The sequence below is a fragment of the Pisolithus orientalis genome, assembly GCF_024613125.1.
Source record: "Pisolithus orientalis strain OTSU chromosome Unknown F5J12scaffold_30, whole genome shotgun sequence".
Classification (NCBI taxonomy): domain Eukaryota; kingdom Fungi; phylum Basidiomycota; class Agaricomycetes; order Boletales; family Pisolithaceae; genus Pisolithus; species Pisolithus orientalis.
The window spans coordinates 462,711-490,147 of NW_026260811.1; the positions used below are offsets into that span (position 1 = coordinate 462,711).

At 46.1% G+C, this 27,437-nt stretch overlaps 8 protein-coding genes across 8 annotated transcripts; 2 read left to right on the forward strand and 6 right to left on the reverse strand.

Moving 5' to 3' along the window:
* Positions 1-1,733: 1,733 nt before the first annotated feature.
* On the reverse strand, positions 1,734-4,215 carry F5J12DRAFT_895514 (uncharacterized protein; the record flags this gene model as incomplete). Its single annotated transcript, XM_051747839.1, has 6 exons — positions 1,734-2,324; positions 2,376-2,522; positions 2,570-2,772; positions 2,854-3,124; positions 3,178-3,383; positions 3,750-4,215. The coding sequence occupies 6 exons, from the start codon at positions 4,213-4,215 to the stop codon at positions 1,734-1,736; spliced, it is 1,884 nt and encodes a 627-aa protein (XP_051597362.1).
* A 1,740-nt stretch (positions 4,216-5,955) lies between these two features.
* F5J12DRAFT_849653 (uncharacterized protein) lies at positions 5,956-8,058 on the reverse strand. The gene is given in 5 exon segments (XM_051746473.1): positions 5,956-5,977; positions 5,990-6,884; positions 6,941-7,561; positions 7,613-7,924; positions 7,979-8,058. The coding sequence occupies 3 exon segments, from the start codon at positions 7,863-7,865 to the stop codon at positions 6,082-6,084; spliced, it is 1,677 nt and encodes a 558-aa protein (XP_051597363.1). The 5' UTR covers positions 7,866-7,924; positions 7,979-8,058; the 3' UTR covers positions 5,956-5,977; positions 5,990-6,081.
* Positions 7,971-8,288, reverse strand: F5J12DRAFT_724822 (uncharacterized protein; the record flags this gene model as incomplete). The annotated part of the gene is made up of 1 exon (XM_051741568.1): positions 7,971-8,288. The coding sequence occupies one exon, from the start codon at positions 8,286-8,288 to the stop codon at positions 7,971-7,973; it is 318 nt and encodes a 105-aa protein (XP_051597364.1).
* Positions 8,289-15,854: 7,566 nt separating this feature from the next.
* F5J12DRAFT_784902 (uncharacterized protein) lies at positions 15,855-17,062 on the forward strand (the record flags this gene model as incomplete). The annotated part of the gene is made up of 4 exons (XM_051743128.1): positions 15,855-16,334; positions 16,407-16,747; positions 16,768-16,958; positions 16,989-17,062. The coding sequence occupies 4 exons, from the start codon at positions 15,855-15,857 to the stop codon at positions 17,060-17,062; spliced, it is 1,086 nt and encodes a 361-aa protein (XP_051597365.1).
* A 2,553-nt stretch (positions 17,063-19,615) lies between these two features.
* Positions 19,616-20,801, reverse strand: F5J12DRAFT_784903 (uncharacterized protein; the record flags this gene model as incomplete). The annotated part of the gene is made up of 5 exons (XM_051743129.1): positions 19,616-19,683; positions 19,705-19,762; positions 19,905-20,299; positions 20,354-20,367; positions 20,752-20,801. 5 exons carry the CDS (start codon positions 20,799-20,801, stop codon positions 19,616-19,618), a joined length of 585 nt encoding a protein of 194 aa, XP_051597366.1.
* An 87-nt stretch (positions 20,802-20,888) lies between these two features.
* F5J12DRAFT_906870 (uncharacterized protein) lies at positions 20,889-22,379 on the reverse strand (the record flags this gene model as incomplete). The annotated part of the gene is made up of 9 exons (XM_051748833.1): positions 20,889-20,977; positions 21,011-21,339; positions 21,376-21,622; positions 21,647-21,670; positions 21,692-21,716; positions 21,813-21,899; positions 21,924-22,034; positions 22,062-22,088; positions 22,146-22,379. The coding sequence occupies 9 exons, from the start codon at positions 22,377-22,379 to the stop codon at positions 20,889-20,891; spliced, it is 1,173 nt and encodes a 390-aa protein (XP_051597367.1).
* Positions 22,380-22,792: 413 nt separating this feature from the next.
* On the forward strand, positions 22,793-24,840 carry F5J12DRAFT_784905 (uncharacterized protein; the record flags this gene model as incomplete). Its single annotated transcript, XM_051743130.1, has 11 exons — positions 22,793-22,849; positions 22,893-22,928; positions 23,062-23,159; positions 23,205-23,472; positions 23,528-23,606; positions 23,643-23,769; positions 23,839-23,956; positions 24,188-24,244; positions 24,297-24,321; positions 24,605-24,669; positions 24,703-24,840. 11 exons carry the CDS (start codon positions 22,793-22,795, stop codon positions 24,838-24,840), a joined length of 1,068 nt encoding a protein of 355 aa, XP_051597368.1.
* Positions 24,841-25,932: 1,092 nt separating this feature from the next.
* F5J12DRAFT_784906 (uncharacterized protein) lies at positions 25,933-26,811 on the reverse strand (the record flags this gene model as incomplete). Its single annotated transcript, XM_051743131.1, has 2 exons — positions 25,933-26,240; positions 26,289-26,811. 2 exons carry the CDS (start codon positions 26,809-26,811, stop codon positions 25,933-25,935), a joined length of 831 nt encoding a protein of 276 aa, XP_051597369.1.
* Positions 26,812-27,437: the final 626 nt, after the last annotated feature.

The following is a 27,437-nucleotide window of genomic DNA, read 5'->3' on the forward strand; positions in this document are numbered from 1 at the left end:
AGCAGAAGTGCCTGGTCAGGACTAGTCCTGACCAGTCACATCTTGCCTTTCAGCAATCGCTGCACTCACTACCATGTCCACCAATTGTTTCCTGGTCATCCTGGACCTTGGGGACAGGGTTAGATAGCCTTTCAGAGATCACTGGACCATCTTCCTATTATAAGAGGTATCCATGTGAACCATTTGTGAACGTTCTAGGCCAGTGATTTGTGGGTCATGACTGGGTGGTCCATGACCAGCTTCCCATATGAGAGGTGTCTGTGTGAACTGTCTGGGAAGGCTCAAGGCCAGCGATGGGGGTGGTCAGGACTTAGGAAGGACCTGTGTAAATTTCTTTCCTGAAAAGGCAGTCCTGACCAGTAGGATGGGGCATCCTTCTTGGATCAGAAGGATAGGGGTGTGTGGGTGTCATCGACAGGCATTGTCTGCTGTGAGGATAAGGATGGCCTGGCATCAGACCCAATGGAGTCTGATGAATCTGATGAGATATGCATCAGAATGAGTGGGGGGGGTTAGGGAAAGGAACAGAAAATCATAGCCTAACCACAATGGTGCTGTGGTGTGAGAGCAGAATGAAATGATGAAAACACAGACCCTCAACAATTGCATGAAAATGGACAATGTAACATCACGGTGTCGCAGTTGCTCTCATGATTCCAAGCCATGATCTGTGTTTGATTTGCCACAGAATGTGCAAACATGGATGGCAAATGTTTGCACAATATGGGAGAACAGATGACAAGTGACTCACCTTCCCCTGTATCACCATTCACCTCTGATTCTCCAGTGATCAAACACTCACCACCCTCCTTGGGATCCATCACATTGCAAGAATTCTTCATACCACATCCTGACATGTTCTCATCATGTTTAAGCATGGTTGTGGACTTGTGGCATGTTACTAGTTGGATGCAATGAGCGTGATGAGCAGTAAATGTCAACGGATGATTGCTCACCTTCAGTATCCATGCAATCAAGATCAGCAACAGGCCCTTTGCAATTTCAGTGAAACAAATCCATCAACTTGTCCAGCTCGATTTGCTGTGATGCTTGAGTACAGATGAGGGATGTGATGTCTCTTGGTTGCGGGTTCAAGTCAGATGCACTGGATGGGTTGTGCCATTGTAGAAGGAGAATCTGAGTCGAGTGGTCACATTGCTGAGATCATGTCCTACATTGGGACATCATTGTTGTCTCTGCTCCAGTGCATTGAGATTGAGGCACTTGATGAATATATGTCAGGACTGTGTATGACCCATGAATAAAATTGCAGATGCACCTGTACCAGACCCAACATTGCCTTCGAGATGTCCGGTTTGAGTTTCAGATGCTTGCATACCTTCACATTGCCAGTTAGATCATGCCATGAAATTGACATGTTCTGGATGGTATTGATGATGCATTGGAGTTCAGTCTCCTGTCACATCTTCAATTCTTTGATGTGAATCTTGTTGAGCTGGTGTTCAACAGAGAACTCCAGGAATGTGAGGCCATCACAGTCGATGGAGAGGCTGTTGGGCCAAACAAGGCAAGGGGCAGGTGTGCATGAGGCAGCAGATTTAGCAAGAGAGGTGGTGAGGCAACTCTGGGGCAATGAGAAACTCCTCCATGCAGTCCTCCGTCATTCATCATAGAAGTAGTGCACCTGATGCAATGTCAAAGAGAAGCTGAGGACAATATGAGTGGACAATGGCATGTTCATAGATGGCAAGGCATGCGAGTTGCCACATGAATCATTTCTTGGAGTTGGGGAGCTGGTTTGCCCACTTGTAGGTATGATGTATGATGAATTCCTGACCATGAAATATATTCTTTGGTGCATGGGAAGGGAGTTTGGACAGATGGTCAGTGGGGATGCCAAAATCCTTCGGAGTGATCTTCAGAGGCTTCTCCACAGCACTGAGATACATGATGGCAGTCTCAGCCTCCTTCGCAAGAAGTTGATGGTGGGCAGCTGCCTCCTCCTTCGCATGAGCTCTCCTGTCCACCCACTGCTCTCTTGTGATCTTCCCATCAGCATTTTCTGGCTCACCTCCATCACATGCCTCAGACATGTCTCTACCAGAACCCTTGTCATCATCGCCATCATCTCCAACTTGCCTGTCCTCCTGTCCTCCATCTTCATCTCCCTCATTGTCCTCTGCCTTCACCTTCGCCTTTCCTTTACCCTTGGGATGCGAGTCCTTGTCATTGTCCTGCTTGAGTTGACAGAAGATCAAGAGTAATTTGTTCTGGGTAAGCTGATGGTGGAACAGCCCTTTGTATGTGAGAGAGTCTTCCATCTGCAAGAATGTAGCATATTGCAAGAAGATCATAGCAACAATCTTTCATGTAATGAATGTGATTGCACATCAATAGAATTTTGGCAGGCATACCTCATTGATGGCTGAAACACACCCATCCATCTTCGGTGACCTGTGTGCCAACACTGCCCTAACCATGTCTGCACTTGCAGATCCAGGAGACCAGTCCTGTGGATGGACCTTGTCATGGTGGATGAACAGTAACCACCATGATGCACACTGTGTGCATGGTTAGGAGGTAGCATGGATATGATTGGATGACTCACTTCAAGCAATGCACCATTAATCCTGAGAAGGTGGTTGTTCATGGCCTTGATGAGACGATAGGATGGGAGGGGGAAGAGGTATAATGGTTCATCTGAACACCATTCACTGAGGAGCAGACTTATCTTTGCTGGGGACATCTGAATCGCCTTCTTCACATCATCCTCATATAATGATATATCCTCATCTATCTGTGTGATCTCCTCTTCAAGTGTGATGATGAGAGCGTGGCAGTATCAATTGAATGCAGACTGGTATATGAATGAATGGGTTTGACAGAGATAACCCACAGTCTCTGAGTCAGCAAAAAGATGGCCTGTGAAGACTGCATCAATGACATCCCAGACTTGTGGTACAATTGCCTGGTGCAGAGGCAAGGCCCTCCTCAAGGTGTCAAGTATGGACTGGAGATGGTCATGGGCTTGTTCTTTCTCAGAAGACACAGCACACTTGCTCGCCTTCTTGTCGAGATCTGTGAATTCTGCAATGGTGAATTTGACAGTGTTGAAACACAGAGCAAGCTTCTCTTTGAGGGTGGACATCACATAAGCAATGATCTATCGATGTAGTATAGTCAGCATGATTTGCGATGCCATGTCCTTGCACTTACCCCTCCCCCTGGGCTCATCATCATTGCATGCAATTTATTGAGGTCGAATATCAGGGAATGGATGTAATGCATAGATGCTGAGTTCATGAACAACATCAACTTGAATACATAGTCTTGGGAGAGGAGCTCCATCTGCTTGCCTATGGGACCAGCATTGACACCAGCATGAGGGATATTGTACCACTTGTGACCCAATACAAGGGCCTCTTTGAATCACTGGATGAGGCCCTCTGCTGGTGCTTCGACATATGTGTGCTTGCATTCATTTTGCAAGATGAAGAGGCCCAGTTTTTCATCGATGTCCCCTGTGTGATCCATCAGTATGCATGGAATAGACCATAATGCACAAACATTGAATATCAATGTTTGTGCTGATAGGGAGCATGTGGATAGAAGATGATACCTGGCCATAACCATGCAGATGTTCAAGAGCATCTGGATCTGCATATATGTGCATGTGATCTGACAACAACAAGGGTGTTGCTATTGAATCACTGTATATTCACGCAGATCTGGGCAGTCAACATTTGCAGGATTACACCCATCAAGACTGATAGATCAAGTAACCTCACCTTTACTGTATATCATAACCAGCCACTGTCCTCCATATCCCAAAAGACCCTTGATGCCATCCATCTCCTTGATATATTTGTTGAGTTCCCCAATATCTTCCTCAGTTGCCTCCTCCATATCCTGCTTCTTCAATTGTTTGATCAACAACTCCAGCTCATTCAATTGTGTCTTCTTCTTCTCATGCCAGGCTTTAAGCGCACACATACAGTGCTGGCCACCAGCAGCAGGGATGCTCCAATTTTTGGTAGCAATAGTCTCATCAATTTCAAGGAGTGGTATCTGTTCAATGTTGAGGTCCATAGGGCTCCCTGTTGTGTATGAATCCTTCTTCATCCATTGCTTGTCAATCACCAGTGGTATCATGTGTGCTGCATTGAATTGATCCAATCCATTCTGCAAAAACGAATTCATAAGATTCATTACCTGCACCTGAACAACCTGTTGGGAATTCCAGATCCCAAACATAAGTCAATCCATGTTCTTGATCAGATCAAACCTTGTAATCCCAATGATTGCTTGCTTCGCCCCCTTCTCAAGCTCTTGGTGAGCTTGTGCCTTATCATCAAGCATCACCTTCTGTGATCTTCCTCCCCCACCCATGAGGAGAGTCTCCCCAAGCATAGTCTTCTGTTCATCAGCCTCATCTTGTGAGTATCATACTTCCACTCTGACATTCGAAACTCACCTTCCCCACCCCTTCCTTCCTGCTCCAACCTTGTGCTGATTGCTTAGGTGGCATATCATCTCAAGCACTGTCATCATCCTGGTATCAGTTTAAAATCAAACTGGTCAGTCAATGCTTTTATCTCTTCCATCTGTGACATATTCAGCCTCCCCTTATCCACTTCATTTCATCAATCATGACAGATGATCTATCATTTCAAATATCCTAGATTAGATGTCATTGGGTGGTCCTGCTGAATCAGTTCCCCACATTCAGCATATTATCATACCTCTGTCCATCCTGTATGTGCATGTGTTGTCAGTGTTTACATGTCAATACTTCTTCATGGAATTTACATTGTGTGATCACATATATATTCATTCTTTGTCCTCCATCACATCTTATGATCAGAACCTATTTGTCACGTGTTGATCTGTTGTTTGATTAAAACCAGACTGTTCACATCTGTAGATTTAATTCAAATTCCATCAGTGTTCAAGACTCTATATATACAGTTCATGTCCCACACCATAGTGCTGGTTGTGTCATATAATTAATTAACTACCAATCATGCAAATACTGAGGTTCAATGTTTGTGCAATATCATCCATAATATCACTATATTAGGCTATTCATGGTAGCTCTCTATGAAGTTCATCATATCATGCAAACAGTTCACTTCAACATTTGTGTCATTTATCATAATATACAATATCATTTATATTATCAGTAGCACTGTCCATGTTTATCCACATTCTCCATCCATATACCATTATGCATGTTCAATGTTACAGTTGTTTCAGTGGCTGCTCTGCATTTCCTTGCTCTCATAATCAGCTTTGGCTTCATTAGACATATGTATTACCACTCTCCTACTGAAAACCCTTCTTTGTATGGCTCACATTATAGAAATATTCCCTTAGAATCCCAGATTTCTTACCCCAACCTTATGTTGACCCTAACCACCATTACAAAAACCCTCTAGTATGCATGATACTCACATCTCTGCTGTCGTGTCTGTCTTACTTGTCCAGATAATCAGCTGGTTCTTCCTAGTTGTCACTAGGCACTCAGCAGTCAGCTGCCTTCTTGCTACTTCACTTCCCTTGCATCCAGATAAGCAACCAGTCACTTATTTTCTCTACTCTCAGCAGCTGTGCAGGTTGCAAGTGGAGTCTGGGCCAGACAAGCAACCAGTTGCTTATTTTTGCTACTCACATTCACCATGTCCATGTCTGTTGTCAGTAGTTGGTATTTGGTAGTTGGTAGTTGGTAGTCAGTCATTGGCAGTCATTGGTCATCACTATGTCTGCTTTTTTGCTAATCAGCTAATCATGTCCTAGTCATCCTGGGTCCAGATAAGCAACCAGTTGCTTATTTTTTGCTAGTCATATCATTGAACTCAGTCAGTAGGTGGTCATCAATACTCTACTTCTTTGCTAATCAACTCACTAGTCATCTTTCATCCAAATAAGCAACCAGTTGCCTATTTTTTTTGCTATTTAGTAGTTGGTCATTGGTAGTCAGTGGTCATTGCTAACTATGGCTCCTAGATTTCTTACCAGATTTCTTACCACAACCTTACTAGAATGCAAACCACAATTACAGAAAAGGGTATAGTATACTTCCTACATGGTTTTACATCTCATGTCAGACCCAGGGTAAGCCTACTTGCTCCTCTGACTAATGATTTGTTTCAGCATCCATTCATCATCAGCTTTCAGAATGGGCATCCCATCGCGCGCACTGCCTGGCCTCTTGATGTCCACAAAATTCACATACGGTGGGTATTTCACCACATTGATTTTCCCGGCCCAATCGAAGTCGATGATCATGAACGTCGTCCTGTCTTCCCGCTTCACCATGATGTTCGTATCACGGATATCGCCATGAGCGAAGCCCGCTGCATGCAGCGTGGCCAGCTTACTCTCGATTTCGCTGAAAACCGATTCCGGGAGATTGGGCACGTCGTCCAATGTATCGTAGCCTTGAAGGTCGTCCATGACCACCATAAACCACCCACCAGGGATCGTTTCGCATCCTCGCAAGGTCGGCGCGAAACCTAATTTTGCACAGTGCTCATGAGCCTCGCGTGAATAACGCCGGACGAATTTAATACAGATCGGAACTTCAGAGCCTGACTCCTCGATTAGGGCTCCGAAAAAGACAAGCTTCCGCTCGTCCTTTCCCTGTTGCTTATAACGGAATATTTGCTTTTTCTCAGAGCCGTCGAGAGATGTGAAATACGTGCGATATGGGAACAACATGGGGGTGGTAGCAGGCCCAGGTTGGGGACCTTCATAGTATTCCCCCAGTGATCGAACGGCGTTCCGGAATGCAGCCATGTGGCGAGCCGCGTTGATCTGACTGTCGGTATCGGTGGAATGATAGTGCAACGCCAGTGGGGTCGAAAGAACCTGCACTATAGGACGTAAATTCCACACAGCACCGGCGAAGACAATGTACGGTCCTGGGGGGAAAAGTGGTTAGATGTCAATGTTACAGTCGTCAAGCCTGAATACTGACCAAAAAGTAGGAAGAGAAAACAAGGTAAAGCAGATCCGGTTGTCTGAAGCGCCTGCTGGCTGGTTGACTCCAGATAGTATGTGACAGCCTGCATATAAGGCTCCGAAGCTGCGGCTGCTGTCTCGTTCTTGAATTCGGCAATCACGTATCGATAGTCGTTAGTGCTCATTTCACCATCCATCACATAGTCGGTTCCCTTGACTTTGACGCCCAGGTTAAAGTTGAGTCCGTAAGTTTCAAGCACCTTGTTAACCTCCTTTATTCGCACTGATTCGTCTTTATGAAGGTCCGACATCACATTTGCCAGCTTCTGAATGAATTCATTATCTTCTGCTTTCACCTCCTCAGTCTGACAGCCATCAAGGAACTGGCCGAAGACTGGATGTAAAAGCGTTGCAGGAATGGTTTCTTCGTCATTGCGAGGACGACCGCAGGGTATCCGGGTATTCAAGTTTCCTTGTAGGTTATGAAACGACGATGGTTGACCACTGCTCGATGGCGATTTTTTGGGACGGTCTCTCAGGAAGTTGTTCCGCGCCACCATAATCAAATCCCCTTCGTTAATGGGGCCCCTTGCATCCATAACTGGGCGCCTAGCCACCGCACGACGTTTATTTATCGCTATCAAAGATTGAGTTCAATATAACTCGAAGAGGCCATAGAGCTACTTACACTCAGGGGAAGAAAGCTGGACAACAACGCAATAATTCTCGAGAACTGGACTATCCGCGAAGCATTCGAATATCTTCTGTCTCCCGGTGAGAGCCGTACCACCGTCCATCTGATCAAGACTCTCCTGGACATCGTCCTCCGAGATCCTGAAGAGCTTTATGCAAGCAGAGGGCAAATCACTGAGATTACTATGACGATCTTGGATCTGTTGTTTAAATGTCATGACGTCTTCATGCGATTGGATTCGAACCATTCCTTCCTCCGATGCATCTGCACCTCGAAAATAGTAGTAGATATTCGGGTATGGTACATCTGTAAATCAGGGATGAATGACCAGGGAAAGCCTGGATCGCAGCTGCTACGTACCCACTATGATATGGATGTGGCGCTTTGGTGGTGGTGCCGCGAACACCTCTGATATCTCATCCGAAGGATCCAAGAGTTCCCCGTCCGTCGAGAGGGTGACACCATTGAGAGTCTCCTTATAGGGTCTTCGCAGGGGATCCTTGAGCTTGAACAGCCGGAGATCTGAGGCCGGAACATCGTCGAGTTGTCGAGTTGCTTTTACAAGATTTCTGAGCGTATCGACAGTTTCTGTCAGTGAAATCTTGATAATGAAGGTGGCATCGACGGAGGTACCTCGTACCCAGCAGCAGAGGCTGAAATCGTCGGACATGGTCGATGGAAGTTGAGAACAAGAGTGGACACCACGGTGAGCAAAATGATGCTTATGTCATACATTCAACGGCAAATTTGGCCCAGCGGAAACGAGATTGGTGTGAATAAGCTACAGTCCCAGACTACAGTCCCAACATTCCCACGCTGCCGCCGGCACACGATTGGACACATACGCCGGTATACCCCCACCTAGCATGGACATCTGACACCCGTCCGTGCCCCCCCACAGGCTTTGCGCGCCCTCGCTGTGTTTGCGCTCGGCAGAAAAGGGTGGCCTGCAACAATGGTGAATATAGGCGTGCGTGGGGATTTCCCTGCTGTAACGAGTAACTACAGGTCCGTCAGCGAAAAAGTGCGGTCTGACCTGAAAGCCCTGCGCTCAAAGCCTCAAATCCAACCATCTCGGCCAACGAACGTGGCACCGGTGTGTTTGGCTGCGCCCATGTTCCCTTCCGCTCGGGAGAAATAGACGACGCGTGATGGTGGGTGCAAGTGTACAGCTTACGGTGTGACTACTAACCAGTTGAAACGGCTGACTTGAATGCCTTCGTCCCAAACCCAACTGTCTCAGTCAGGGGTATGTGCAGTGGGTATGGCTGCCATATTATGTACCAAGTCTCTCTCATAACATTCAGCACGCAGTCGACATTATAATGGACTATATTATATCGCAGTCTATGAAGGGACTGGGGCTTAGTATGAGTAGTACAACTGCTGATGCTAACACGGCTTATACAGTATGAAAGATTAGCGAGATGGAGGAACTAGAAGATGTATGTACGTCTCGTACAGTGGGAACTGGGAAGGTGCTTGAGTTATTTAATGAAAATGAATGGAGTAAATTCATAGAGGACTGTCCCACCAGATGTGTTGGCGAGAGTGGCAAGGGAACGAAATTGAAGGAAGGGGGAGGGGGAACCAAATCGGTCACTCTGATGGTTGAAGAGTGAGAGAGCACACAGCACACAATGCACCCCACTGATCTGCAATATCAGGCCATGTCGCAAGCAACTTGTGCCAGACTTTTGAGATGGTGTTGTGCTTTGTGAGTAGATGAGACTTTCCGGACCAACAATATCTAAATGTGCCATCTGCTGAACAACGGTCAAGGTTGCCACTGAAGAAAAGTCAGGCATTGGTGGCATCTTCCATCAGGAAAATAACACTTTACTATTTTTGACTTTTTGTGACTAATGTGACTTTTTGGGAAGGAATCTACTATCATTACCCATGTCCTGCAGGCATGGCTGCACTGTTCTTTCTTATTTTGGTCTTGTTCAAACCACCTAATTCATAGCTTTCAGTAGATACCACATACATTCAAATTGATGGAGGTTCCAAAGAGATATTGTGATTTTTCTCTCAGACAGTGTGCATCACACCAATGGCTCAATATCTCTGAATTTTCAGACATTTTCTAGTCTTCTTGGCTTAGATATATCATCACTCAGTTGTCTCAATAGATTCTGTTCTCTTTTCATTCTTCAAAATGCTGTATATGGTCAAAAAAAAAGTACAGATAGTAGGTTCCTTCCCAAAAAGTCACAAATAGTCACAATAGTCACAAAAAAGTCAAAAAAAGTCACAAAAAGGTCAAAAATAGTAAAGTGTTAATTTCCTGATGTCTGCAGCTGCTGTTAGGTGCTGGGTGGCAATCTTATTGAGAATTTGCTGGTAACATAGTCACTCTCCCTTGTTAGTCTTGAAGTTGTGCCAAAATGAGTTGTCATCTGGGTACTTTTGCCTCTCCTCAACAATAAACTGTACCAGGAAAGATAGGCATTAGTGGGTATCTAAGATGGTTATGGTACACTTTGAAGGTGTGAACAGCACACCTTCCATTTGTTGATGCACATTAATTATATTTCTTACACCAGTAACATCTTACATAAGCACAGTCATTTTAGCACATTGTTTTTCCTTCATGCACCTCAGTCTTCTCCCAGTAGAAGCCTGAGGTGAGGTTCCTTTATTATGAGTTACAGCTATCTTACTGAAGCTATTTAGTATCTTCTCTTGTTAGGTTAGTTGTACCTAAGTCCTCTCCCAATAGAAGCCTGAGTATCTTCTCTTGTTAGTCTGTCACTACTCAGAAACACCCCTTCAGAAGGTTATGAGCCCTGCTCAGCTCTAACCACTGCAGTTTTAATTCCACTCACACTCTAGTTCTACAAGGTTGTGCTAAACAATGTCAAATCCAACTCCATCTATCTTGGTTGGTCCTCAGATGGGTCCTTCTACTACTACAGTCATTACTCTGTCATCATCTAGCAAGGTTGCTGCTCCCTTGAGTCAGCTCTATGATATTCCATTGCTTGCAGATGATGGAGGAAACTTTCAAATGTGGAAGTTTTGTGTACAGAAGGTCCTTGAGATTCAAGGCCTGTGGGAGGTGGTTGGTGGCTCAGCCACAAAGGCTCCTGATGCTGCCACTCACCCAGACAAGCATGTGGAGTGGATGATGAAAGATAGGGAAGCCAGTGTGCAGATTACCCTGACACTCAAGGATGAGCCTCTGAGTGGGGTCATGTATGCAAAAACTGTGTCAGAGACCTGGAAGTGCCTTAGTGAATGGTATGAGGGCAAAGGGAAACAGACAATTGCCTACCTCATTGGAGAACTTTTTTGTGGAACCCTTGTTGATGATAGCCCAATGGAGACTCAGCTAAATGCAATGTGACAGAAGGCACTCATACTGAACTTGCTTGGACAGACTCTCAATGAGTCACTGGTTGCAATTGCGATGGTGATCTCCTTACCTGCTTCATACTCAGTCCTTTGAACCATTCTCATGTCAACAAATAACAAGTTGACTGTGGACTCTGTAATCTTGCAAGTCCTCATAGAGGAGAGGACATGCCAGGGCTCACAGGGTCACTCAGCCCTCACAGCCAGAACTGGTGTGAAGTCAAAGTCTAAAGGGAAAGGGAAGGAAAAGTCAAAGATAAAGTGCTACAACTGCAAGGAGGTTGGGCATATGAAGAACAACTGCCCAAGCCTGAAAAAGAAGGCAGATGAAGAGAAGACTCCATCCTCATTGGAGAAGAAAGAGAAGGGAGCAGACAAGGCCAATCTCACAGTGAAGGTCACCCAGGTAGTTGAGGATCTAGCTCTTTGGCTGTTTGTGGCATGTGCAGGTCCAGAAACCAGCCCCTCAGAGTGGGTGGTAGACTTGGGTGCATCAGCACATGTGTGCTGCCAGTGGTGGTGGTTCACCACATTTAGGGTCTTGGAACCATCACAACCAGTCATTATTGGTGATGGGAGATCCATCATGGCAGTAGGGAAGGGCCAGATCAAACTCAACATGCAGGGGACTGGTAGTGGGGGTGGACAAACTATTCTACAGGTCATCTACTATGTTCTGGCCTTGGACACAAATCTGGAGTCAGTTCCATCCCTCACATCTAGAGGTCTCCAGGTGATGTTTGAAGGAAATGTCTGCAAGGTGCTTTCAGGAAACAAGGTTGCAGCAGTTGCAGAGAAATGCAAGTCATTGTATGTCCTGGACACAACAGTGGTCTTAGGCAGTCACTCTGCTTATATAGTCAGCAACCCAGGAAGACTTGATGTGTCAGAACCACTTACAGCCCTTGTGAGCTGTGTTGTCACATCGAAGGCATCTCTCACCACCTGGCACCACTGCCTTGGACATTTGAACATCAGGAATGTACTGAAATTGCTGGATAAGGATATGGTTGCTGGGATGGAGATAGTGGGACCTTGCAGTCATGAGACCCATAGTTGCAAGGGTTGTCTCAAAGGGAAGCAACATCAGAATCCTATACCACAAAGGTCAGACATGGAGAACCCAAAGGTTCTGCATTGGATGTACTCAGATGTCTGTGGTCTGATGGAAACTCTTGCATGTACTGGACACAGGTACTTTGTAACTTTCATTGATGGGAGGTCACACCATCTTGTGGTCAAACTACTGAAGTCAAAGGACAAGGTGCTCAGAATGACCAAAGAATACTTTGCATGAGCTGAAGCTGAAACTGGGGAGAAGGCAAACTACCTTCAGACAGATGGTGGAGGCAAGTATTGCTCATGAGAGTTTGATGCCTACTTGAAGTCAAAAGGCATGCATCATGAAAAAACCAATGCATACACACCTCAGGAAAATGGAGTGTCAGAGCACATGAACCATACCTTGGTTGAATGTGTGAGGGCCATGCTAAGCAATGCTGAACTCCCCAACAAGTATTGGGGAGATGCTATACTACATGCAACCCATATTCTGAACTGACTGCCTACATGAGCTATCCAACAGCAAGTAACTCCATATGAGGCCTACACTGGAAATAAACTGACCATCTCCCATTTGCAGGTCTTTGGATATGGATATGTCACCCATGTTCATGTTCCAGAGGAAAAACATCAGAAACTTGATGCAAAATCACTTGAATGTACCCACCTTGGGTTCATGGAAAATTGCAAGGCCTATGTGTGCCTGTTGAATTGTTGAGTCTCAGGATGTTGTGTTTGATGAGGGTGATGGTAAACAGCCTACTCATGTTGCATTTGGTTGGAGTGAGCTGGTAGCAAAGGAAATGGTGCAGTCAGTTGCAAACATGCAGACAACTGGTGGGCAAGTGCAACTTACCACACAGGAGGACAAGGGAGGCTCAGACGAGGTGGGGGAAGTGACAGATCAACCCCAAGTTGAGTCTACAGGTCCAGCATGGCAGTCCGACACCACAGGGAGCCAGGGAGGTGCTTTGATGGGTCACAATGAAGGACAATCAACACTCAAGCCCACAGAGGCTGAAAATGAGCTAAGTCAGGCAGATGGGGTAGAAATGCCTAGAACTCACCCAGAAATCTTCCAAAGGGCGAATCAAATGATGATGAGACATCCTATGATGTCTAGAGGTCCTCCAGTGCCATATCCATAGCCAGTACCACCTGCTGAGGTCAGGAGATCCTCCAGGGCCAGAAAGGCTCCAGATTGAGATGATGACCCAAGATATTTTGTCAATGCTTACCAGAGGTTGATGTTGACAAGGGAAAAGGGCCAGGGGAACACTGAGAGAGATGATGGAAGGGCAGAGGTTCATGGTGGGGGTGTGGCTGAGTGCAAGGTTGAGGTATGGCAGTCAGGCAAAAGTGCTGACTCAAATCAACAAGACCACACAGCTTACCAAGCAAGTTCTGCATGTGACAACAAGCCTACAATGTTCAAAGACACTGTAAATCACCCTGATGGTGATTGTTGGTATGCAGCAATGGTAGATGAGCTGAATATGTTTCAGAAGCTCAGGCTGTATGAGGAGGTTGAATGGCCCTCAGATTGAAAGATCATTGATTCAAAATGGGTATGCAAAGTAAAGCAAGGACTGATGGATGACATCAAGAAGTACAAGGTGCATCTCATTGCTAGGGGGTTCACTCAAGTTCATGGAGTGGACTATACTGATACATTTGCCCCTGTTGCAAAGTTTACTACTATTCAAACCTTGCTCACTCTTGCAGCCAAGTATGACCTTGAGTTACACCAAATGGGTGTCAAGTCAGCCTTCCTGAACAGAAAACTGGACAAACAAGTCTTCCTTTGACCTCCTCCCAGGTTCCATACATCTGCAGATGTAGTTTGGTGCCTTCACTGTGCTCTCTACAGCCTAAAACAAGCTCCAAAGGCTTGGTATACCCACTTGAGGGAAGTCTTTGAAGCCCTAGGCTTTGTGTGCAGTGATGCAGAACACAGTTTGTTCTACAAATTTGAAAGTGGAGTTCTGATTATAGTCACTGGCTATGTGGATGATAAACTCATCTTGTCAAAGAATCATGATGCTATTGACCAGCTCAAGACTCAGCTCTCCTTGGAGTATAACCTATCAGATTTGGGTGAGGCATGATGGATCTTAGGAATGGAGATCATCCAAGACTGTGATAAAGGAGAAATCAAGCTCTCACAGCAGAGATATGTCAAGTCTATACTCTGGCACTTCGGGTTGCAGGATATGCACCCTGTGGGTACACCTATTGAACCCAGTCTCAAACTTGAGAAACTTGATCAGGCCAAGTCAGATGTTGCATGCTATCAGAGTGCTCTCAGAGCCCTGATGTATGCTATGTTGGCTACTCACCCTGATCTTGCCTATGCAGTGGGCATCCTTAGTAGGCATGCAGTGACTCCAGGTGAGTGCCACTGAGTGGCCCTCAAAAGAGTCTACTGCTACCTTTGAGGGACCACTACCTTGCATCTCTGCTATTCTGTGGCATCAGGACCCACTCCAGCTGGGTATGCTGATGCAGACTGGGCATCTGATGTAAATGATTGACATTCTATCACTGGCTATGCTCTCATCCTATGTGGTGGTACAGTGAGCTGGTCATTGAAAAAGCACACCTCTGTTGCTCTTTCAAGCACTTAGCTGAGTATATGGCTGTTTCAGCAGCCACAAAAGAAGCTATTTGGATCCACACACTGCTTGGTGAAATAGACATGCTGTGCGAGCTGACCCCACCCCTCTCCATGTCAACAATCAATCAGCAATTTTGTTGGTGAAAAATGTGATGTTTCATGACCATATGAAACACATTTCCATTCACCATCACTTCATTTGAGAGAAGATTGAGTCAGGGGACATCTCCATGGTGTACTTGCCTACAAATGAGCAGCTGGCAGATGTCTTGACCAAAGGACTCTCTAGAGATAAGCACACTTGTTTTTCTATTAGCTTAGGTGTTACTTATTGAGATATTCACTGTTGAGTGGGCATGTTGATGCACCTCAGTCTTCTCCCAATAGAAGCCTGAGTATCTTCTCTTGTTAGTCTGTCACTACTTGGAAACACCCCTTCAGAAGCTTTCTCCTCACTTGTACCACTATCACCTTGTAGCACCAACTCCATCCAACACAACAAACCACTGAGCATGTCTTCCCATGATAACTGTCACAGCACCTGGAGCTCATGCTCCCCCCAGCCCTCTCTGCACCATTCTTGCAGGGAGTCAGCCACACACAATCATGGTGAACTCTGTGTGTCAAGGCACATGACCTGATAGCAAGGCTCCTTGCTTGCCATCCCCCACTGCTCAGTGCAGCATATGTATGGTCAGCAGTGGCCAGAAGCATGCTCACTCCCCATCCATCACATCATCACATGCCTTGTCTCAAGAGTGTGATGATCATCATGACAAATGCCCTCAAGGGCCCTTCTGGATGTGCCACCCACAGCTGCCATTTATCTGGCATCATGATTCTGGTTGCATGATGTGCAATGCTTATGTATTGCATGTCTCCCAGGGCATGGCCCTCTCTGAAGCAGGCCTCATGCCTGCAATATTCAACCTTGCAGATGAAGCTGCACACATTGTCTGCCATTCTCCATACAATGACATGCATCATCACATTGCATACCTTGAGGATGACCTCAATGACCATGATGATGAGATTCATCACCTACAAGACAAGATCGACAAACTCTGTCATACATGCTCAGCTCCCACATTGGTTGAGCAGGAGGTGCACAATTTCAAACATGCATGAGTTGCATCCCTTGGTGGCCCTAACCACTGCATCCTCAACCAGCCTGGAGCTGGTCCCTCAACATCCCAGATGGCCCTCCCCACTGTGACAATTGTTTCGGGGGGGAGGGTGCCAGTGGAGCCTGCTGGTTCTCATGTTTCAAGGGAGCAACCCTTGTTGCAGCATGGATGGCCTCACCATCCTCCCATGGAGGATGTGATGATGATTGACCATGCTGTTGGCTTCCCAGACATCCCTAGTGATGTCCAAATGACCCTGGATGAGGGTGCACCCTCTGTTCCTGCACAGGGAACAATGTTCCCTGAGTTTGATGGGACAGAATGGCCCCATCATGTGCATAGTCTGGGCAAAGGCTCAGACAGTAAGAATAAAATCCTCTTCATGAGGATCAACAACAATCTCTACACCTATGAGGGTGAAAAGATTGACAGTGTGAAGTGCAACCTCAGGTTGTGCATTGTCCCACCAGTCCTGGTGGGCAAGAGACTGTATGGCTGGGCTGTACAATTTGAAGGAGGCATCCTGGGGCCCATTGCCCTCTTCAACACTGTGGATGATATCTGCCAGCTCTATGCAAGAGCATTAAAGGAGCCAGAGGATAAGGCTCCCTGCATCTGAAAGGTGCAGGACCTTATAGCTTACCTCAACTTGTGGAAAAGATGCAAGTTGGGGTCAAACAAGATCATCAACCTTGCACTGAGTGAATGGAAGCCCCCTGCATGGTCTTCCAAGAAATCTTGCAAGAGGAGAGAGGCTCTCAAAGAAAGGGGGAAGGCAGTCCAACCCCAAGGGGAGGAGGAACAAGCATCCACTGTGGGGATACCCCCACCTACATCTGGCCCCTCTGAAGGTGCTCCAGTGCTGCAGGAGTGGATAGCAGACACTCCTTCAGGCTTGACTCCAGTGCCTGATGTAGGATCAACTCCTACCCCCACTCTCATTGACCACATGAGACTCAACAGGTCTCTGAACACAGGCCCAGGCCAAGCTCCCAAGCTCAGTCCTCCATGAGGACACAACCTCCTTGCAAGGAAAAAGGGGCAAAGCCCTCTTGTGGGAAGTCTAGGGGTATCCCTGAGCTACCGTCAAATGCCCCTCCCCTCAACAGCTCCATCAAAGCTTGGAGGGAGTTCATTGACAAAGAACAGAGGCACCCTCACTGGGGCAAAGACAGTGAGTCCATACTTGTGGCCATGCTCCCAGGGGTACTGGGGACATCTAGAAGGCCAGATGACTCTGATGCAGGGGCCAATCCTCTGTCTCTGTGCAACATCTGAGGGTTCCTCCTCCCATACTACTACCAACTTGTGGTAATAGTTGTGTGATTGGCTTTGTACTATGCATGAAAGCCACAATTGTGCATTTCTGGGTATTTGGTAGACTTGGAAGAATTTTCACTATGCTTGTTGGGTAGTCAAAAAAGCAGACACTACACTACACTAGTTATCATCATGTGACCTCCTTTCCCCAGTTTCCAGGGGGTCCCTGGAAGTGTCTGTTTTTTTTTTTTCCCCAGATCCCCCCAGACCCCAGACTGGGTTCCAAACCCCCTGGACCCTGGACCAGGTTCTACAAAGTAGATGGAATAGGCATCAATCAAGGTATGGATACATGGACAAGATCACTCAATTTAAGCATAGCTTACCACTGTAGTACATCCTGCTGCCCAGCTAGCTTACCTTTCACTCGCCTCACATGGGGTCCCAGCAGCTCTCATTCTGCAGATGGGTTTGTTAGATATATTTCACTGGTCTAGGAAGATGACTACCATTTTTCCAATGGATATCATAGTGTTGTGAGTACACTGATACTACCTTCAGGACCCAGTGATATTGAGGTTGCAAGTAGCATTGTAGGTCCTTCTGGCTCAGGGAAGAGTTGGGTAATATCAGTTCTTATCCCAGTTCAAGCTATCTCTCATCCTATGTTCCCCTGTATTCTACCTTAGCTTTTGAGCATTCTGTTGAAGATGGCAAACACTCATGTTCCAGTCAACAGAGGCCAGAAGCCCTGCACTACAAAGGTCTATGCAGAAAGATGCCACTTTGAAGGAATGCAGGGTGACATAATCCTTGTGGACATGCCATCCTTTTACACATACATACACCCAGATGGGGAGAAGACTGTGAAAAAGTGGATAGATTCAAAGTAAGATATATATTATGGCTTCATTGCTTAGAGAAGGGACGACCTATTGAGCCAGCTATATACAGCCCAAAGGAGCCAGAATCTTGTACATGCATAACATTGCATCGAACCCACTTGATCCAAATTTGGAGGTCTCGAGGCATTTCAGTGCTTTCTGACATACATGCCCCCAAGGTCATGCTCCCAGTGCTGTTTATGTTGTTCTGACTTTGCTTTGGGGTCAATGTTATCTGCCAAGAAGATCAATACATCAATGACACAACTGCAGTACCAGGCAGATAGTATAGGTGTGTCAATACTTGGGATGCCATTCAATGGAAAGCCTGGGACAGTGTGGGACATCGTGCAGGAACTACTAAATGAGATTATGAGATATGGCAGTGAAAATCATAGGGATGAGTGAGACAGAGGGAATTATATTGCTTCTGGAGTCCCCATTTGTACACCAGCATAGTACTTTTACTAACATGTGTAGTATCTGCCAATTGTCATACCTCAATACACTTGAGATGGGAGGTGGGAATACCATACAAGACAGCCACCCAAGATAACAAGTCCCATGTATCCACAAGCAACTGTAACAGTTTCTTGTTTTCACCCAGTGACACTCTGACCACCACCACCACCACCATGGCATGCCACTCACTAAAACCATTACTTACCCAGACCTACTTCTCTCAGCCAGGTCCACGGCATGCTAAGAATGGATCTCTCCTTGTTCAGCACCCTCAGCAGTCGTATCACAGTAGCTAAAGCTCAGCTTGCAGTGCAGACTGCAGAGCTAAGATATGCTAGCTGGAGAGGATGCTGAGAAATGGGCTGCAGCGTATGTTGCTCTAATGAAGAGGATGCTAGTCGAGTTTGTTGTTTCTAGAGGTATTCGAGGCCGAAGAAAAGGAGGAACAAATGTGTGTGCAAGACCATGCAAGAAATGGGTTGGCCTTTTGGATTTGACCTGCCGGGTGTTAGGGATGGCAAGTGTTGCACCTCACTACATGGAAGAGCTGGAGGTGGTTGGTATTGATGGTCTCAGTGAGCACTTCTTTACAGTGTTTGGACTGAGTGTTGTTTACCATCCAGAGGTCTGGCATCATCAACAAATCATTAGCCAAGGTCCACATCACTATCGCTCGTCAGACATTATCTGTCTCTGTCTTGAGTGCTCAGGGATGCACATTCTCATTGACATTGACATCTACTTCTGTGTTTCCATTACCAATGCAGCCTCCCCATCAAATGAGGGTTTAATGACCTGATGCAGGCATAGGCATCATGGTTCATGTTCATCCTCTCCAATACCCACACTGAGGCAGACCTATGTTCATGTCACTTGGGCATCTCTATGAGGATCTGTTTGGGTATCACCACCACTGATGCTTCTACAGAACAAGTCACCACTCACCTCACATCAATCTAGGTGGTGTGTGCTTCTGCTGCTGACACACATGTTCCACTCACACTAACCCCATCATTGTCTTCCATTTCCTCTTTGAACTTGTGTCTGTTACTGGATCAGCTCCCTCTTTGTCATTACCATTGGCACAACATACAGGTAGTCCAAATGCAGGTGCTGTCAGCAACTGGTGCATATGAACAGACAATGGAATGCAGTAAGCATTGGAGTTATATGGCTTTGTTTTACCTCATGGAGTACATGTGTTGTTGGAGGTTTATATTTAGGTTCAGAGACCCTTTACATCCTGAATTACATCTGCAGTTCGAACAAGCGGGCCACTTGGATTACCAGCACCTAATCATTTATGATACTTACATTTCATGTGAGAAATGCATCTGATTGGTCGAAAGTCCATCTGGAGGACAGAGATTGTCTACATAACATGATAATGGTACTAGTGATAACAATTACTATGATTATGACAGTGGTCTTATCCAGATGCAGTCAAACTGATCATGGTTTGTAGGATTCTAATACATCATAGTGTACCTACTATGCTACCCCATCAGAATTACTAGCAAAATGAGCCCCCCCCCATGGAATGTGTTGAATATCTTTTTGTCTGCAAAGTGATTGAGGAAAAAACAGTGGTAAAGCTCTTGTGATGTAGCAGATGATATGGTAGGTGGCACCTTTTCAGAGCCAAAAATGGGGACAAGCTCTAGCACATGCAAGATCCAAGTAATGGGCATGACCAGTCCCTCTTGCATCTCTCTGCCTTCCTCCATATGGGAGAAGCACCTTTCCAGGGTCCACATCTGCACCTCAGGTTGCTGCTGCAGGGTGGCAATAACATGGAAGGGCTGTAGATAAACAAGGGGATGGTTGAGATACAGAGGGGTTTCAACCTTGGAGTGTGGACATGCACAAGGCTGGAAAATAGTGCGAACTTGTGCAACATAACTGGCAGCTGTATGCGGTACATGTATTAATACAGATCAACACACATGTGAAAGCTACACACTGTCATTTGAGGGGCTGATTAAAACAACATCATAGCATCCATACAGGAAATCCAGAGAGGGGTGCAATGCCCAAACAACTTGACTTGGAAGAATCATAGAATCACAGAATATGGAGTGCAGCTGAACATGGAGCTTATGCCACACAGCAATATGATCAAAAGTACAAATGTCAAACTGGAGGTCAAGGGAATGCAATTGAAGAAATTCTAAATAATGGTCTTGAAAGTAGGGGAGCTGATATTGTTCAGTGATGTTGTTCAGTGACAGATTAGTTTTATCCGAATGTGATGTGACATGGAGGGTGGTTTGAGTATGATTGGTGAGAATGCCATCAGCAAAGTAATTGCAGACCAGGCAGGGACCATGGAGTTGCCATTGCTCCTCAGGTAGGACACACCCTACCCATGTGAATGTTGGATCTGTTGCAGTGATTTCTTCCTCTTCCATGGAAACAGCATTGATGAGGGGTATGTTACTTGAGCATATCAATGAGTATACATCAAACTGCCACATAGATTCTTTGCAATTGAGTAATCAGACAACTTGTTCTGCGAAGTCTTTATTCTTATTAGTACATTCAAATGGACACTTGCAGTGGGTGATAAGAAGGCATTTGCTGATGTCTGCAGTATATTGTATTAGTCCACTGTTATTACAAATTGCTGCTGCAAAGCTGTGAAAAAGCTCCAACTTCAGAATGTGCAAGTCATTTTTGGTACCAGCTGATCTTGTCTTTCTGGCATTCACCTTGATAATGGCATCCTTGTGCACATGGAACTCCTGCAGTGATGATTCCATTTCCTTCACAGAAACATCTGTGTGTATGGGACTCTGTGCCTGGTATATGAAACTGATAATAGCATGTATGGCACAGAGGAACTGTGGAGGTACACAACCAGCAATCATGGGAACAATGGTATGCTGGATGTCGTGGTGTTCTCTGCCTGTCATTTGCTTGATGTGTGAAACACTACCTGCAAAGTGCCTCACCACAACACGTTTGTGGTGACACTTGAATCACACATCAAGGTCATCCTCAAGTAACTCTCTACACCATGAGAGGACATGGTTGAAGAAAAACTTGTGGCATGTATGAAGGATTTCAGGCAGAAGGAAGATGGAGGGGTCTGCAAATGGCCAGTTTCTCCAAAATGGAAGGTGGACACTGCTAAGCTGTATTGTCTTCACCTCTCTTTGAAAGTGGCTAAGATTATTCCACAGGTGAGTACCCTGGGTGACTTGTTCAATGTGCTGGAGAGTGAGATTGCCTGTACAAGATGAATGGGAGTGACTGTTGCCAAACTGCTTATGGGTTGCTTCCATGACAGGGGAAGCACTTTTGGAGATGCATGCAATCATTAGCTATTCAGGGAGGTCAGTGGTCCATGCCACTAGTGGTGTGAAACAATAGCATCAGTATCCATGGGGGTCCGGCATCATGGTTCCAATCTCTGCAACATGTTTCAGGCCCATGGTGATGATATCAACACATTTGTGCCAGATGCATGTTTGCAGGATTGTTTGGATTCCCTTAGGGACATCAAACTTCAGTATTGGCATGAATGCAACACATTGCCATGAATGTGAGGTGGCTGCCATGTGGATGTTCCCTGGAATATTGCCAATACTGATTAAGAGGGGATGCATTTCTAGTCCTCTGGTCATCCTTGTCACAGGAGTCTTGTCAGATGCAGCAAGAATAGGTACAATTGTGGCACCCTCCAGAAGGGAATCCTAACAGAAGACCATTGTTAGTTTCCATAGTGAAGTTGTATCACTCTCTGAACATACTTGGATGCAATGGGCTTTGCATGCTGAGAACCATTCACCATACTCCTGTCCAAGAGCATTGGTGATCAGAATAGGGTCAAACATCATATCAGCACCAAAGATAGGGTTTCCAAACAAGGACCTTGTGATCTCCTCTGCATCATGCCAAATCAGCTGTATAGAATCAGTTGTTTTGTAACCTTTGACTTCTAGAATGGTACTCCACCACTTTGGCCCTGATGGAAGGGTATCCATCTACCCAAGCAATTCTTCTACTGAAGTAAAGGATGGCCAGGGATTATCATGGAACTAAGGAAAATAAGTGAGATATGGTTTTATTGAGGTAAAACTGGTAGTACCCAGGGCAAGGCAAGGAATCTCTTGATCTGAGTTTGTGTGAGGTTCTCCATGAGAAACTTGGCTAAAGACCATTCTGCCCGAGACTGAAATGGATGGTACACATTGATCTCTTGCTCTTGCTTTAAAGGACCATTGTGAAACTGCTTGAATGTGTTTGGTTCATTCCCAAAAGTATACCCTGATCATTCATGGTACCTAGCCCTTGAGTGTGAAGATCAACCAAATGAAGCTAGATGAGCATCTTGTGCTATTGAGGAATGAAATGGAATGAGTGGATAACATGTCATGATATGCTGGATCAACATATCATGGGTCTCGAAGAACACTTCACAAGCTACATTTGGACACCAATATCTAGAACTCTTGTAAGTAGAAGCTGAGTCAATATCGTTGATATGAACCTTCCAGGATTCGGAACTTCTGAGATATGAGCCAGTTCTGGTGGTATGTATCCTGTCTCTGCCATTGTAACTTGAAGACAGACAGACTCTGTGACCAGTCTGTGGCTCATGAGTGTAGAAATTTTGCTAAGTCCTTCAAACTCCAACCAACTTGCACCTCTGCAATTGCCCACCAGAGCCAGCCACAGATTGAGGAAGTACTGCCTCTTATGATTCAAGCCAAACCCCCCACAACTCCTGTATCAATGCGATCCAGTTTTTGCAAACCCCTCAGGTCCTCCCCATGTAGCACTCAGCCCTCATCACCTCTTTCATGCAGCACTTATCCAGCCCCACTCAGCAGTCAGCTTTCCTCCCTCCCACCCTCAAGCATTGCTGCATCATTGCCTGGTGGCCCCAAGGACACTCCCAACACCACTATGGCTCCAGAGAGAACCACAGGGAGGGGTCCTCAGACTGCAAAGATTGCTCGCATAAAGTTTTCACCTTATCCTGGGCCAGACATTGGGGAGGCTTTGGAGCTCCACTTTGTGAGGAAGTCTCTGAGAGGGGGAGCAGGAGTTGTTCACCCAAATGATGCTGGAGATGTATTACTCCCTTGCTCTTTCTAACATCATGGAATCCTAATTCATTGCATCACAGGGGAAATTCCTTTTTCACAATGGTATCAAGGACCTTCCAGACATGGTGATAAAAGAGGCAGTCTTGATGAAACATGCAGGTCACAAGACTAGGCGCTATTGAGTGCTGTCCTCAGCCTGGGAGCTCAGGGAAGCTGAGCACTACAGCAATTTTATGAAATATATCTATCAAGCCAACTGTAAGAAGTATGGGGAGTATCTGGGGGATAGACAAGGTGATGTGGATCTGGATCATGCAGCGGAGTAAGATGATGCAGAGACTTCCTAGCCTTTGGCCATGAGGTGTACAACGAGGATATTATGATGTTTCAGACTACAAACACCCAGCTCAATCAACTTGAAGAGGAAGTGCAATGCCATGTTCACAACTTGTCAAGTGAATTCAATGGCTCATCAGATTGTGATGCCAGTGACAGATATGTGGAGTCAGGTGTGAATGACAGCAAGGATGGCCTTATGGGTCCAGTAGATAGTGCATAACTGATGACTTGGAAATGAAAGGTGAGGCCTGCACATTGTATTTACAAACATTAGCTGATTGCCTTGCAGTAGCTCTGCCATTCACACATTCAAAAATGTGGCTATGTAGTGCCTCAAATGTACTATTTACCCTCCATTTGATATATGATGATCAAACAATATCTTGTGTGCCTCAATCCAGTTTCTTCCCTCTTCCATCACTCCCACCACCATGGATTGGCCAATTTTCAGAGACAAGGTAAGCTTTGATAGACCCACCAATTCACTAACTAACGAACATTCTATCACAGGGATACTTGGAATTGACTGGCCAAGGTGAAGGAAGTCACAATGGTCTTGACATCAGCCACCATGTTCCCCCAGAGCTTGACACTTGAATCGATTGTTACAATGTTAGCATGATAAATACCACATATCATCCCCTGTCAGTGAATGTCTATCACCCACCATCTATGGATATCAGCTATCCTCCCACATCTCTGTTCAATCCATCATTGATCTTTGCACCTCATGAGATTGAACAACTTACCAAAAACCCACATCACCTGGAACTGGTGATTTCCACCCACAGCACACAGTCATGGATGCCATGTGACAGAGTATTTTCTGTTCACATTGCAATGGCAGGGGACAGGCCAAACTGGCAGGGGGAAGTTGCCAGAGGTGAGGAATTTGACTGTATTCACATCATTCCAGATAGGGAATGACCAGTTCAAAACTCAACCTGGCCAACCTAATAATCTACTTCCTGGACCCTGTGCAGAGTCCAGCACATTATACAGCCCCTGGGGGAATTATAATTACAAACTCCTGACCATAATTTGGGGGAAATAATGCTGGGAGTCGATAGATATGTCCATTGGGATGTCCCAGGTGAAATTTGAATGAAATTGGCAGTCAGAAAAAAAATCTACAGGGGGTAGAAGGATGGTCAGACCACAAAGTGGTATCTCTTTGGAAATACTTCTGGGAGGCTGGAAATCATTTCCATTGTCTTCAGTGGCATTGATAACACCCAGGACATCCATCCCTGGCAAGCTGGCACCCCCTCCTGATGTTACTGGATTGCCATCCCTGGGGTATGAGGAGGGGATCAGGTATGTCAATGAAACAAATATGGGGACCTTTGTGATGCAATTCTGATGGTCTTGTAATGTCATACAGATGGGGTAGACATGATTCAGACAGCCAGATTGATCTCTGAAATTGTTTTGATGGGGTGAACATGGGGAGGGGGGGGTAACATATCTTACATGGATATTTTGACACCTAGGAATGCTGCAACCATTGTCATCATCTGTTGTGACTTTCAGGCCCTCCAGGACAACCATTCCTGACAAGCTTTCATGCTTCCTAAACTTTACAGGATTAGCACCCCCAGGATAAGAGGAGGGGAATGACACATAGGGTCCTTTCTGGTGTGATCCAAATGGTCCTGCCATGTCATTCAAGTGGCACAGACATGGTATGGACAGCTGGACTGATCTGGAATTGTTTTGATGGAGTGAAGCTGAAGAGGGGGGTTCACCTTGGGGCCAGGTATCATCCCAAGATGCCAAACATGTTGCTACCTGATCAGACTACACTAGGCAACACTGGGTTTCAGTTCCACAGGAATGGGAACCACAATCTATATCAACATTGCATTCATCACTTTCTCCCTCTGTACCCATATCCTTGCCTTCCCCCCCATCCCTCTGCTTCCCTCTATGAGGTGGTCCCCTAACCCTCCACCCTATGCAAGGCCTTGCCTCTTCTTGCTGGAGGCTTTCAAGCATTCTTTGTCTTTGATGACTTCTTAGTCTGTGCCTCTGTCAGCCTCTGCCTTTCTAAGATGAGGGCCTTGCTAGCCAGCAGTTCATCATATCCTGCATGCTCCAGGAGCTCCATCTGCAGTGCATTCCTGGGCTTTACCACTTGAGATGCTCATCTCCTGGCCTGTTGCTGTTCCTTCTCAGTGGAGATCCCCTCGATCTTGTAGAACTTGGGATTTGTCACCAGAACCACCTTCTCACCCTCCACCTGCCATGTCTTCCCAGGACTCTTTTCACTCCCTTTGGTCGCATCAGGTAATGTCTGAAGGACAGAAAATATCCTGCCAAGGTGGTCCAGCACCTCAAACTCCTCCAGGGGTGTCCTGTTCTTCATCACCTGGTGATACTCCCAAATATAGCCAGGCTTTGTCCAGAAGACATTCCATGGTGACCTCCATGAAGGTTGTCCCACTGTGGGTCCTGGGAAAAACAGGTTGACCCTCTCTGCAAAGCTTGACTGTCAGTGACCAGCCCCTCCACTCCCTGCTATTTCTGGATTGCAGGCCTTGAATTCACAGGCACATATTGTCCTGAAGGTCTGGTTCAGAGTCCAACTCTGAATGGCATCTTCCAAAGATGTTGGCTCTGGTTTTCCCTCTGAACCTGTCAGCCAAGTCACATCCAACTGGCTCCAAAGCTGACAGGTAAACAGAACAAAAAGTTTCCCTACCACTGGCCCCAGACTGGACAGTTGGGCTGACCACTTCCAGTCCTGCATGATCAACCAAGGCTGCAGTTGGATGGTCCTTGTCAATTTGGCCCATGTCAGTCTGCTGCCAATGGGAAATTGTTCCACTTTGTCCAGAGGGGGAATCCTTGGCCAGGCAGGTCGTCTGTCACCCCTCTTCAACTTTCCCTCCATCAGCTTGAGCACCTCCAGGTCATCATGATCCTGAACTTCTGGAAGATGGGGGACATGATGCAAGTCCAGGTCCAAAAGGAAGAACATTCCCAACTGCTCACACACCCTGGAGACCTGCAGAAGGGCCATGGACTCTCTCACATGGAAGTTGAAGGATTATTGCAGTGGTGGACATGCACTGAATCATGTGGCAGATGATGCCAGTCAGAATCCCAAGGTTGGGTGGTTCCAGTTCCTTGAGAGAGATCTGAGCCAATGGAGGGCCCTGATGCGTCTAGCCATAAATTCCAACCAGACTTTGGTTGGGATCCAGAGAATGGGATTGGAGGCTAAAAGCTCTTCCATCTGCAAAGATGGAAGCATCAGATATGAGCATGATTGAGCTTGGAAATGCATCACCCTTTGTGGCACCACCAGTATTGCCTGTTCCACTGCAGCACCACTCATCCTGTACTCATCTCACACCCCATATGACCTCTTCTTTGCATCTCCAGAATACATGTTAATGGCCTGCATGCATTCCCCAATGAAGTCATTGTTCAGGGCATAAGCATCCTTGTCCATGACAAAGGTGGGGCTGTTGTCATTGGGTCAGATCACCTCATAGGCCAGATTATGAGCACTTCTGAATGCAATGTGAGTTTGCCTTGCTTGCTCCTGTGACATCTCTGCTTGGATCCCCCCATACTGTCCAAGCATGCAAGTGTGGTGGGCATTTCCTCACAAATATCCACCTGCCCCAAAGGAAGCTTCCA

Coding starts and splice junctions, on each gene's coding strand:
- F5J12DRAFT_849653 (XM_051746473.1), bottom strand. CDS start 7,865: ATGGTTCGAATCCAATCGCATGAAGACGTCATGACATTTAAACAACAG. Junction 7,562..7,612: donor CCAGCTTTCTTCCCCTGAGT/GTAAGTAGCTCT, acceptor AATCTTTGATAG/CGATAAATAAACGTCGTGCG. Junction 6,885..6,940: donor TTTTCTCTTCCTACTTTTTG/GTCAGTATTCAG, acceptor TTTTCCCCCCAG/GACCGTACATTGTCTTCGCC.